The sequence below is a fragment of the Ranitomeya variabilis genome, chromosome 1 (assembly GCF_051348905.1).
Source record: "Ranitomeya variabilis isolate aRanVar5 chromosome 1, aRanVar5.hap1, whole genome shotgun sequence".
In the NCBI taxonomy this organism is placed as follows: domain Eukaryota; kingdom Metazoa; phylum Chordata; class Amphibia; order Anura; family Dendrobatidae; genus Ranitomeya; species Ranitomeya variabilis.
The window spans coordinates 1,063,172,321-1,063,186,415 of record NC_135232.1 but is presented as its reverse complement, the minus strand read 5'-3'; the positions used below and the strand labels follow the sequence as shown (position 1 = coordinate 1,063,186,415).

Sequence of the window (14,095 nt, the reverse complement as noted above, 5' to 3'; positions counted from 1 at the left end):
CTTTAATATGAAACCACTATGACGACTGTCTCCACTGTAACACTCCATGTTACTTCCCATATTGTATTCCATTTTTTCTCCCAGTAAATATGAACTGTGGAGGTCAGAAGAAGATCATCCAGTATCTAATGGAATCATCTCTGACTTGCAGACGATTTCTCATTTGTTGGTAAGGGAAGAGGCACGTGACTAAATTAAACTTTCATCAGGCGCTCCCTGTGTGCCATCAATCTTTCATTACAGCAAGACTAAGAAAATCATTTTATCTGATGTTGCTAAGGAAGCTTTTATCTTCTAAAACCCGACCAAACGTACAGAGACTTCTAACCACCCTAAAAGGCTTCAGGTTCACGTTACTGTTATCAGCAGAAATTCATTATTTCACCTGCAAATGACATGTTCACAAAAGCTGAGATACCTATCTGTACCCCATTTAATTACTGATGACCAACTAAGAGCATCGCGGAGGTCTCGTCTCCGGATGTCCAATCCAAAATGAGATCTACTGTGTGAGCAAGATGGCAGATGGACTGGATCAGAATTATGGTATGGGCCAAATGAGAAGTTCTCCAAAAACATGTCTTCTTGTAATAATACATATTCAAGTATTCTAGGAGAAACCGATCATCTCTCTGTACCACTGCCCCACCAATGCAGCGGAAGCTCTGACAATGGAGATGTCTCAGGGACCTTGGGTTTTGGTGACTATCTTGACTATGTATGGGTAGCTTTCTCGTGTTTCTATTTAAATAAAACATTAAAATGCAAATCTCCAGTTGTTCATACTGTATCAGAACCATTCTCCCCGCTTCAAAATCTAAATGTTAGTGCCTAATTCTTAAGTTTTAACCCCTTTCCGACATTGGGCGTAATAATACGCCCACGTCGGAATCCCTCCCTTTGATGTGGGTTCCGTCACTGAGCCCACATCTTTCCCGGCACATGTCAGCTGTTTTGAACAGGTGACATGTGACTCTAACAGCCGCGGGTGGAATCGCGATCCACCCACGGCTGTTAACCCGTTAACTGCTGCTGTCAATCTCTGACAGAGGCATTTAACTCACGTTTACCGAAAGCGAGTCGGAAATCCCGCCCATCGGTGGCTCAGTCAAGTGATTGCGAGTCACCGATGGGTTGGCATGACAATCAGAGGTCTAAGGCTACGTTCACATTTGCGTTGTGCGCCGCAGCGTCGGCGCCGCAACGCACAACGCAAACAAAAATGCAGCAAAACGCATGCACAACGCTGCGTTTTGCGCCGCATGCGTCCTTTTTTAATTGATTTTGGACGCAGCAAAAATGCAACTTGCTGCGTCCAATGCGCCCGGACGCGTGCGCCGCAGGGACGCATGCGGCGCAAAACGCAAGTGCGTCGCATGTCCATGCGCCCCCATGTTAAATATAGGGGCGCATGACGCATGCGGCGACGCTGCGGCGCTGCGGCGCCGACCGCAAATGTGAACGTAGACTAAAGCAGACATCTATGGTGGAATCGCGATCGACCCTCCGCTATTAACTAGTTAAATGCCGCTGTCAAACGCTGACAGCGGCATTTAACTACTGCTTCCGGCCGCGTGGCCGGAAATGCGCTCATCGCCAACCCCCGTCACATGATCGGGGGTCAGCGATGCGTCAGGATAGTAACCATAGAGGTCCTTGAGACCTCTATGGTTACTGATGCTGGCTTGCTGTGAGTGCCACCCTGTGGTCGGCGCTCATAGCAAGCCTGCAATTCAGCTACATAGGAGCGATCTGATGATCACTGCTATGTAGCAGAGCCGATCAGGCTATGCCAGCTTCTAGCCTCCTATGGAGGCTATTGAAGCATGGCAAACGTTAAAAAACAATGTTTTAAAAAATATGAAAAAAATTTAAAAAATTTAAAAGTTTATATCACCCCCCTTTCGCCCCATCCAAAATAAAACAAAAATAAAATCAAATATACACATATTTGGTATCGCTGCATTGAGAATCGCCCGATCTATCAATAAAAAAAGGATTAACCTGATCGCTAAATGGCAAAGCGAGAAAAAAATTTGCAACGCCAAAATTACATTTTTTTGGTCGCCGCAACATTGCATTAAAATGTAATAACGGGCGATCAAAAGAACGTATCTGCACCAAAATGGTATCATTAAAAACGACAGCTCGGCACGCAAAAAATAAGCCCTCACCTGACCCCAGATCACGAAAAATTGAGACGCTACGGGTAGCGGAAAATGGCGCAATTTTTTTTTTTTTAGCAAAATTTGGAATTTTTTTTCACCACTTAGATAAAAAATAACCTAGACATGTTTGGTGTCTATGAACTCGTAATGACCTGAAGAATCATAATGGCAGGTCAGTTTTAGCATTTAGTGAAGCTAGCAAAAAAGCCAAACAAAAAACACGCATGGGATTGCACTTTTTTTTGCAATTTCACCGCACTTGGAACTTTTTTCCCATTTTCTAGTACATGACTTGGTAAAACCAATGATGTCGTTCAAAAGTACAACTCGTCCCACAAAAAATAAGGCCTCACATGGCCATATTGACGGAAAAATAAAAAAGTTATGGCCCTGGGAAGGAGGGGAGCGAAAAACGAACACGGAAAAACGGAAAATCCCAAGGTCATGAAGGGGTTAAGAACTGGTAATCTATTTTCATGAACTGGTTAACATCTGGTCCTGTCAAACCAGTGTCATTGGTTACATGTGGTCTGCACTAGCATAGCAACCTCACAGAACAAGAACACACACCCAGCCAAGACCCCCACCTTCATATAACATGCAAGGGTACCTCACCTACAGCAGGTTACATCTGTAGGGGATGTGACAGTTTGATGCCTTGTTCCCCTCCCCCTTAACCCACTGTACAGATGTCATGTGATACTGCTACATTATTCAATGTATTATCACTGTTATTTATGTATGGTACTGCTACACATCTAAAGATTATTACCATGGGTGCGAACAGGTATTGCTACACCCGAGTCTAAATGTATAATATGTTGCCATGCCATTGTTCCCTTTAATGTACATCTTGGTTAGGGAAAGTAAGCACCCCGCGGCCAGTTTAGTGTTAGGGGAGTAGTATCCCTAGTTGGCCACTAGATGGGGGCATTATAGCAAATAGCTAGAATAGGAGGGGCACAGTGAGAATAAGTTAGTAAGAGCTTCCTGCTTTAGTTCAGTCGGGGCGAGGGTGCCCATTAGCTCAGGAGGGCTGTCTAGCCCAGGGTACTTCGTGCCCCATAACGTTTCCCTGAAGTTTGAGCCCAGCTTACAGAATCCAGGGGGCCGAAGATTTACAGCACACACATCAGCAGCATTGACGGTGCAGAATTAGTGAGTCTGCAGTTGTCATCAGAAGGAGAAGCTGAGCAGCACGGGACCAGGTCACACGAAATGTGGCAGATCTTTGCGTGGGCAGCGGTGTTCAGATCCGGGGCGAAACAGTGGAAGACCCCTCCACAGGAAGCAAGAGTGCAGAACAGTGAGTACGTTAAGGGACTGAAGGACGTGATCCGTCCCGGGGACAAGCTTAGTATACATGAGAGAAGGCAAGGGAAAGTGGAAGCATTGCCTGATGAGAATTCCTGTGTGTGTATTGAATATGCCCTGGATGAAGTGCTGAGTAAAAGAGTTGACGTTGAAAAGTTGGAACCGGACTGTGACTCTTATTTTGTGAAACCGTCTGTGTGGAATACATCCCCGTATCGGGCAAGTACAGATGGCTTTGAGGCACAGCACCGAGGTACTCAGAAAGATATACATGTATGTATGGAGGGGGAAGGCCAGAGAGTGATAAAGGGTTTGCTATCGGCCATGACTACTGCCCTGGCCTTCCCCGACTCCTACACATCAGCACTCTAATATGTCTCATACTGTGGCTGGAGCACAAGAGATGTGCAATCTGCAGCCTCTTCTGACGTCTTTCATGCAAACATTCATCTGAGAGGTAGCAGAAACTGGAGCTACTGTGATTTATTGTCATAGGGATTGGCAGACAAGAATCATCATTACCTTCTTGCCAGTAAACTCTGACGGGAGACTTTCTTCTCACTATGTATATTTTAGTAATATGAACTGGCTAGGATACAAATCTATAACTCTACCTACCGCCATATGAGAAAATGGTGCACAGATTTATTATAACCCTGAGCACCAGCATGCACACTAAAGTATCATGCTGAAATAAAAATGTAGAGAAACGTAGAAAAAGACATAAGTATGGGCTCATCCGGAAAATGTACTTGTACAGCTAAGAAATAACTTGTTAATTGGTGGGAGTCCGACCGCCGGTACCTGCTCCGATCGGCGGATCAAAGAACTGGTATCCCCGAAAGAATGGAGCGGCCATGCGCATGTTTGACCTGCACTCCATTCATTCCCTGTTGGCCTGCTGAGCTCTTTGCTCAGCTTTTGCCAGCAGTCCTACATGGAAGAAATGGAGCAATGGTCGGGCATAACAGGGATAAAAGTTCCCCAACGGGTTTAAATGTTCCTCAATCTGCCAGTCGGTGTGGTTTCCAGCAGTAGGACACCAACCGATCTGCATGTTATCACCTTTCCACCAGATAGCTTGCTTTAACCAGACAACCCTTTTGTTAGGCTGTTGCTCAGTAGACATTCAAGACATACAATTCAATAGTATAGAAAATAAAAAAATGTCTACAAGATGGCTTGTCTGGTTTGGAGATCCAATTTGTAAATGGGGAATTCTTAAGGCACCCACAGACATTAGACTGCAGGCTTGGCCAACAGTTTAAGGTGGTGTCAACTAAACTGTCAGATCTTCTGAAACTCCTAGAGTGAACCCACAGTACCGCGACAACAAACCTCCCAAGGGTGAGCTAACCAGGTGGACCACCCCCAATACAGGGAGCGTTAGGGGTAGGCCCGAGGGAGACTATTGCCGTGGAAGCTGATACTCGGGGACAGAAAGTAGGAGCAGAGAAGATGCAGAACTGGTTATAACGGAGATACTGGACAGACAGGGTATGGCGGGACCTGGGTCAAATGAGGACAAACGACAATCAGGCAAAGAGTAGGGGGAGAGGCTACCTGATATAGCAGGAGTTGCGCATCACTTCCGGGTCAGGATCCCTCCAGGATCAGGAAGGGGAGGAGCGGAGAGAGCGAAGACCAGCCTGAGGGAGTGCTCGTGCGCCGACAGAGCAGTAAGGTGAAGTGCGCACGCGCCGGCTCTGAGAATCAGGGTCCAGCGAGGAAGGAAGAAGAGAGACCAGGCGGCGCGCGGACAGTCCGGGAGTGTGCAGAGACGAATGCACATGCCGGGAGCCGGAAGAAGACCCAGCAGAAGCGGCAGCAGCAGCGCGCCAGGACAGGTAAGTATGAGAAGAGCCAGAGGGGGATGCGGGAGGCGTGACACAAACTATCGGCCAAAGTAACTTTCGGCCGTCAACCATCTAATGTGTATGGAGGGGGGGGGGGTAGGCTTTCCACACACATACACTATTTTTGTCAGCATTCTTTCTTTGGCTTTTAAAAAAAAGCCTATGTGAGAAACAGCACAAAAGCACATTTTTCTCAAGGCTTCTACACCAGTTTTCTCAAGACATCAAGTTGCAAGTTTTGATGAACGATTTTTTGCGCTTTACGCTGCTTTCGTCTATTTAAACAAATGGCAAATGGTTAGGAAAGTGAATATGGTTAGCTATGCCAATAGGTCCTTATCAGTTTTCAGAATTGTGACTTTTTAAAAAAGGTATTTTCACACTTTCCACCGCCCACTTGAATGAATGAGGTTGACGGGAGCATCATGAATCCCTCTGTACCAGAGCTCGGGAGTCACTGTGCAGTCACTTCTTTGTAAGCACGCCTGGATGTCTGCGGCCTGAAATGCATTTGTCAGATCAAAAAACCACTTTTACTCCCCAAAAATTAAAATAAAACATGACTGATTTTTTATCAAAGGTTCCTCCTGCCAGCTATCATTTTTGTACAACGCAGTCCAGAAGGCTCCTTAAATGATCAGGACGGGTGCTCTTATATAAGATGAAAGGAAGACACTCAGATGTGGAATTAAGGAGTGGAGACGACACAAGGCAAGTCAAAGATTTGCATTGCTTCTGACAGAGATGATGTAAGGCGTTTTACAGACAGCACCACCAGAACTAGAACAGGAGCTTTATTCACAATGACAGTGCAAGAGGAGATAAAAGCATCCACCCTGAGGGACTAAGACAGGAGACAAAAAAGTAAGTGATAAACATAGAAGGTCCTTAGCTTGCAAGTGACTATTTCCAGGTACTGTCATGTGCATGGCTGAACAAATGTCCTGATAAGTCCAGTGTATGGGATAGACGCATAAAGAGGAAGACCACAGAGGGGGCTGGACTTTTATCATTCGGGCTAAAAAATGTCAACTTTTTGTCTGAAAATCTTGAATTTGGTCAAAACATCAATGGGTTCAGACAGAAAAATGTAACACAAAACTTCCATAAAAAAAAAAAATCCTGGATGGGATAATGTCTACAACACATTAGCTAAATGATCCAATCTTATGTAAAATAGCCTCATGGGGATTGTTTTTTTGTGGGACAAGTTGTACTTTTGAATGACACCATTCATATTACTGTATAGTTACTGGAAAAAGGAAAAAAATTTTGGTGAAATTGCAAAAAAACCAATTCTGCATCCTTTTTTTTTTTTTAGGTTTTGTTTTTATGGTGTTCATTGTGCAGTGAAAATTACTCGGAGACATGGTTTTCTAAGTTAGTACTTTGATACCAAATTTGCTTAAGTATTTTCAATTTAAGTGATGAAAAATAATTCAGAAATACCGGTAAGTAAAAATTTTTTTTTTCCATTTTCTGATACCTATAACCTTTTAATTTTGAAAATTATGGAGCTCACAAGTGCTATACTTTGCAGGGGGAACTAATGTTTTTATTGATACTACTTTGCGGTAGATAAAATGTTTGGTAGCTTCTTACAGCATTTTCTGGAGGAGCAGTGGCAACAAAAAAAAAAAAAAAAAACACACTTCAGGTGTTTCGATACCTCAAATGTTTACCGATGGGGTTAATTAATTTTATATTTTGATAGAATGGACTCTTATGGACACAGCGATACCACATACTGTATGTGTATTTTTTTTTAAATGACGGCTTTATTTTAATTGGGTTAAAAGAGGTGATTAGAACTTTTTAATTTTTTTTAAATATTTTTTTAAACACATTTTTTCACACTTTTTACTCTATTTGTAGTCCCCTTAGGAAACTTGAACCTGTGATCATCTGATCGCTTGTTCTATATATAGCAATACCACAGTACTGCGGTGCATAGCATAAATCATAGTCTCAAATGAACACCAGTCAGAACCTGGCGTTCACAGGAGTACCATCATGACAGGCATGGGGAACTTCAGAAGACCCCCGGCCATCATGACTACCCAACGGGCATGCGCGATGCATCACAAAGATACCAATGAGCACTTAAAACAGGGTGCTCCCCGTGATGCTCTCTGTATATGCCGCTATCAGAGTATGACAGCGGCATTTAATAAGTTATGAGCTCCACTCCGCCTTCATCTGCTGGGATTGGGGCAGGCTCAACTCCTGAGCCCTCTCGATTAATCACATGTACGGTGCTGTTCATTAAGTTTTTTTTTACTGGGTGCTATATTACTGAAGTGTTGACCAGTACTGTGCGGTACCATATTGTTCTGTATTGCTCGTTACCAGTTCCAGGTTGAGGGGCTCCAACGTCACCCTGTGAGGCCTGTACATGGTGGGTACTTTACTAGACTCTGAATAAACACCCATCCTTTACATAAAAAGTAATATACAGCTTCTAGCAGATCGTTTGGACTTTTCTATGTGACAAATTTCTCTCTTTCTATTACTTATTGCATCTTTTATCTTCATGCTACCAAATTGGAAGCTTTGGAACCAATGACTAGTAGAGATGAGCGAACCCGAACTTAAAAGTTCAGGGTTTGTACCAGACACTTAGTGTCCAGCGCTAAACGCCGAACACGGACTTCTCCCAGAAGTCATATGCAGAGTTCCGAGAGTTTTTTTCAAAATCCAAAGCTTGGGTCTTCATTTTCTTCAATGGAGTTCTGGTACCCAAACCAAATTTTGGACTAACGTTCAGATCAGGTACCAGAACCCGAACTTCGACATGTCTGCTCATCCCTAATTACTAGTTTTTCCAGTAGTAAAGCTACAGTGGTTGTTGTAAATTAATGAATATTCACTATAAAGTGAGATTCCTCCTTAAAAACAGTAGATACATTTATCAAGTGAGAAGATATTACTGTCATATTCTCACAAAAACCTTGGAAACATTGATGACCCATCCATAACAGAGGACCATATTAAGGGTGGTATTTTTGGTGTATTATAACCGGTTGATAGCCTTTGGGGAAATTATTATACTCACAGCAGATAACATGGGACACAGAAGCAATCATCCCCATACACAACACACAAAGTCAGTAACACAATGTGGAAGCTCCAGTATTAGGAGTAAAATGGCTGCACTCACCGTCCATTATCTCGGCCTACTCCCCACACTCGAATGCTTACAATGGGCTGTGAATGTAGGAGCGTGCGGTCCATAGGATCTACCAGATTTAACATATCGTTCTCTAAAACAAGATACATGTCTTTACCCTGGAAAAAGAAAAAAGGACAATCAGTCAGTTGGTTATGATATTACATATAATAGTAAAGTAATGTGGAAAAAAGCAGTATAATAACTATACATGTTTTATTACTGTTCATGACAGGAGCTACCCTGTCAAATGTCATTTATGCTATAAGGGGCCCTCTCTCCTCCTGTACCAGTTGTGACTTGTATTGTTCAAGATTATTGTACTTGTTTTTATTATGTACACCCCTCCTCACATGTAAAGCGCCATGGAATAAATGGCGCTATAATAATAAATAATAATAATAATTTTATGGGCCCATTTAAACAGGCCAATAATCAGGGAACGAGCTCATTCCTGACCAACGGACCAACAAAACAAGCTGACAAATGCTTGTTCTTTGGGTGAAATGTTTTTTAACCTGGCTTAAAAAAAATCATTAACGGTAGCACATATCCTGTGGCTGAGAACAATAATATTCTAGGTGCACAGAAAGATAGTAATAAAGTTTTGTCCCCTTTCCAAAAATCCTGTTCCCTGAGTGCAGTTTGCTAAAGAAAAATGCAAATTCACCACATTCAAATAGGCAATTTTCACATTCAAGTCAGGCCTCACCTCTGCTAAACAGGAATACTTCATAACTCTCATATCTTCCCTATCCCATATTATCAAACAATTATTTAACACTTTTAAGTCCCTCCTCCATCCACTGCTGCCCTTCCTCCTGCCTGTGAATGACAGGTGGCTGCTGAGAAGTCATACAGAAGAGGCCAGGGAATCACAGACTGGAGGCAGAAGAGGGGCTGGGGAATCACAGACTGGAGCAGAAGAGGGGCCAGGGAATCACAGACTGGAGGCAGAAGAGGGGCCGGGGAATCACAGACTGGAGGCAGGCGGAGGGGCTGAGGAATCACAAACTGGAGGCAGAAGAGGGGCCGGGGAATCACAGACTGGAGGCAGGCGGAGGGGCTGAGGAATCACAAACTGGAGGCAGAAGAGGGGCCAGGGAATCACAGACTGGAGGCAGAAGAGGGGCCAGGGAATCACAGACTGGAGGCAGGCAGAGGGGCTGGGGAATCACAGACTGGAGGCAGAAGAGGGGCCAGGGAATCACAGACTGGAGGCAGAAGAGGGGCTGGGGAATCACAGACTGGAGGCAGAAGAGGGGCCAGGGAATCACAGACTGGAGGCAGAAGAGGGGCCAGGGAATCACAGACTGGAGGCAGGCAGAGGGGCTGGGGAATCACAGACTGGAGGCAGAAGAGGGGCCAGGGAATCACAGACTGGAGGCAGAAGAGGGGCTGGGGAATCACAGACTGGAGGCAGAAGAGGGGCCAGGGAATCATAGACTGGAGGCAGAAGAGGGGCTGGGGAATCACAAACTGGAGGCAGAAGAGGGGCTGGGGAATCACAGACTGGAGGCAGAAGAGGGGCCAGGGAATTACAGACTGGAGACAGGCGGAGGGGTCAGGGAATCACAGACTGGAGGCAGAAGAGGGGCCAGGGAATCACAGACTGGAGGCAGAAGAGGGGCTGGGGAATCATAAACTGGAGGCAGAAGAGGGGCTGGGGAATCACAGACTGGAGGCAGAAGAGGGGCCAGGGAATCACAGACTGGAGGCAGAAGAGGGGCTGGGGAATCACAAACTGGAGGCAGAAGGGGGCCAGGGAATCAAAGACTGGAGGCAGAAGAGGGGCTGAGGAATCACAAACTGGAGGCAGAAGAGGGGCTGGGGAATCACAGACTGGAGGCAAAAGAGGGGCCAGGGAATCACAGATTGGAGGCAGGCAGAGGGGCTGAGGAATCACAGACTGGAGGCAGAAGAGGGGCTGGGGAATCACAGACTGGAGGCAGAAGAGGGGCCAGGGAATCACAGACTGGAGGCAGGTAGAGGGGCTGAGGAATCACAGACTGGAGGCAGAAGAGGGGCTGGGGAATCACAAACTGGAGGCAGAAGAGGGGCTGGGGAATCACAAACTGGAGGCAGAAGAGGGGCCAGGGAATCACAGACTGGAGGCAGAAGAGGGGCCAGGGAATCACAGACTGGAGACAGGCGGAGGGGTCAGGGAATCACAGACTGGAGGCAGGCAGAGGGGCTGAGGAATCACAGACTGGAGGCAGAAGAGGGGCTGGGGAATCACAAACTGGAGGCAGAAGAGGGGCCAGGGAATCACAAGCCAAGGGTCAGAAAATTACAGACAGGAACAACCAAGTGGATTTCTTCACCAAAGGTATCGATGCAATCAGTATTACAGCGCCATTACAGCCATGTTTTTCCTTTACATTACAACATCTTGCTGACAGGTTATCGTTAATGGTTCTGAGTGTAGTATTATATCTCTACGGAATGATGTGTAAAGGCAAATTTATTTTTTATAATAAACTGCTCCCAGTAACCAAGATTTGCTAAAAGGGACAACACCCTTAATGATCATTCTTTGTGCATAGTAGTCTAGTCTTTCTCCTCACATGTAAAGCGTCATGGAATAAATGGAATAATGCCATGGAATAAATGGCGCTATAATAATAAATAATAATAATAATTTTATGGGCCCATTTAAACAGGCCAATAATCAGGGAACGAGCTCATTCCTGACCAACGGACCAACAAAATAAGCTGACAAATGCTTGTTCTTTGGGTGAAATGTTTTTTAACCTGGCTTAAAAAAAATCATTAACGGTAGCACATATCCTGTGGCTGAGAACAATAATATTCTAGGTGCACAGAAAGATAGTAATAAAGTTTTGTCCCCTTTCCAAAAATCCTGTTCCCAGAGTGCAGTTTGCTAAAGAAAAATGCAAATTCACCACATTCAAATAAGCAATTTTCACATTCAAGTCAGGCCTCACCTCTGCTAAACAGGAATACTTCATAACTCTCATATCTTCCCTATCCCATATTATCAAACAATTATTTAACACTTTTAAGTCCCTCCTCCATCCACTGCTGCCCTTCCTCCTGCCTGTGAATGACAGGTGGCTGCTGAGAAGTCATACAGAAGAGGCCGGGGAATCACAGACTGGAGGCAGAAGAGGGGCTGGGGAATCACAGACTGGAGCAGAAGAGGGGCCAGGGAATCACAGACTGGAGCAGAAGAGGGGCTGGGGAATCACAGACTGGAGCAGAAGAGGGGCCAGGGAATCACAGACTGGAGGCAGAAGAGGGGCCAGGGAATCACAGACTGGAGGCAGAAGAGAGGCTGGGGAATCACAGACTGGAGGCAGAAGAGGGGCCAGGGAATCACAGACTGGAGGCAGGCAGAGGGGCCGGGGAATCACAGACTGGAGGCAGAAGAGGGGATGGGGAATCACAGACTGGAGCAGAAGAGGGGCCAGGGAATCACAGACTGGAGGCAGAAGAGGGGCTGGGGAATCACAGACTGGAGCAGAAGAGGGGCCAGGGAATCACAGACTGGATGCAGAAGAGGGGCTGGGGAATCACAGACTGGAGCAGAAGAGGGGCCAGGGAATCACAGACTGGAGGCAGAAGAGGGGCCAGGGAATCACAGACTGGAGGCAGAAGAGGGGCCAGGGAATCACAGACTGGAGGCAGAAGAGGGGCCGGGGAATCACAGACTGGAGGCAGAAGAGGGGCCGGGGAACCACAGACTGGAGGCAGAAGAGGGGCTGGGGAATCACAGACTGGAGCAGAAGAGGGGCCAGGGAATCACAGACTGGAGGCAGAAGAGGGGCCAGGGAATCACAGACTGGAGGCAGAAGAGGGGCTGGGGGATCACAGACTGGAGGCAGAAGAGGGGCCAGGGAATCACAGACTGGAGGCAGGCAGAGGGGCCGGGGAATCACAGACTGGAGGCAGAAGAGGGGCTGGGGAATCACAGACTGGAGGTAGAAGAGGGGCCAGGGAATCACAGACTGGAGACAGGCAGAGGGGCCGGGGAATCACAGACTGGAGGCAGAAGAGGGGCTGGGGAATCACAGACTGGAGGCAGAAGAGGGGCTGGGGAATCACAAACTGGAGGCAGAAGAGGGGCTGGGGAATCACAGACTGGAGGCAGAAGAAGGGCCAGGGAATCATAGACTGGAGGCAGAAGAGGGGCCAGGGAATTACAAACTGGAGACAGGCGGAGGGGTCAGGGAATCACAAACTGGAGGCAGAAGAGGGGCCAGGGAATCACAAACCAAGGGTCAGAAAATTACAGACAGGAACAACCAAGTGGATTTCTTCACCAAAGGTATCGATGCAATCAATATTACAGCGCCATTACAGCCATGTTTTTCCTTTACATTACAACATCTTGCTGACAGGTTATCGTTAATGGTTCTGAGTGTAGTATTATATCTCTACGGAATGATGTGTAAAGGCAAATGTATTTTTTATAATAAACTGCACCCAGTAACCAGGATTTGCTAAAAGGGACAACACCCTTAATGATCATTCTTTGTGCATAGTAGTCTAGTCTTTCTTTCTAAACAGGCCATTAAATGACTGCTGATCAGCTTTCATGTAGCCAATTGGGAGTAGTATAATGGCCACTGTTGACATATATAAACTTGGCAATATTATACTTGATCTAGCACAAAGCAATACATTTGGTAAAGTCTTACTAAGCCTAGTAGAAACCCTATAAGAAGAAAAGGAAATACCGGTTTAGCAGGGAACCTGAATGGTAGACTGCAGAAGGGCAGATTGTAGAAGGGTAGGCTACAGAAGTTTACCAAGGGCAAGACTTATGCTAATATCCAAACACACAATTCTGCCATTTTTCGGGGAATTCTTAGATGTAATGTCTCATAATCTGGTTGATAAGGACGACTTGAGTCTGCCAGAATGGGAGCCGCTGATACAGAACAGCTTCCATGCTAGCACACTGAGGGGATTCCAAGTAGAGGACTCGCCTCTATCGCGTCCATAGGGCATATGAACAGGTGTTTTCATGAGACATGAATCTGAGACTTGAATATTTTGTAACAGACTGAAAACTGGGAAAGTTCAGCTCAAAAACTATGTAAAAGCAAGTTGCTTTTAGGCAATGCGTTCCAGCGACCGGTATGTTCCAATGACAATGCTGATAAAAAAGGAGAAAAGCTTGTCATTCATTAGAATCTCAACTTTCATTACAAGTCAGATTTTGATAGAAATATATTTAGAAGAAGATAATTATTCCATTTTTTAACCCCTGCTCGTCCAATTCAATTTTTCTCCATTAGTCCCATACTATGCTTTTGAATTTTTCATCTTGATATTTATGAACGAATAGATTTTTGTATATTTTCAACTACAAAGCAATATTGGATTTAGTTTTTGGCAGAAAAAGTTTGAATTTCTACATTTACTATTTTGGGATACATGGATTTTGACGTTTAATTATTGTTAATTTAATTAGAATGATAAGCAAAAGCTCCATTCTATTTTTTTTTCAACATTGTTCATTGCTGACCAACCATAGGTTTATATATTTTTAATGCCTATTATATTATTGTACAACAACAGCTATTATACTGTAGGTACATTTCCTATAAAAAATATTG

At 45.2% G+C, this 14,095-nt stretch overlaps 1 protein-coding gene across 14 annotated transcripts in view; it reads right to left on the bottom strand.

The window, feature by feature from the left end:
* The window catches only part of APBB2 (amyloid beta precursor protein binding family B member 2), a 398,629-nt gene that overhangs the window by 104,016 nt on the left and 280,518 nt on the right, over positions 1-14,095 (bottom strand). For all 14 annotated transcript variants that reach the window (XM_077279860.1, XM_077279859.1, XM_077279856.1 and 11 more), the window contains one exon: positions 8,499-8,626. In XM_077279860.1, the coding sequence (XP_077135975.1) occupies positions 8,499-8,626 (128 nt within the window). The remainder of the gene's footprint in view (positions 1-8,498; positions 8,627-14,095) is intronic.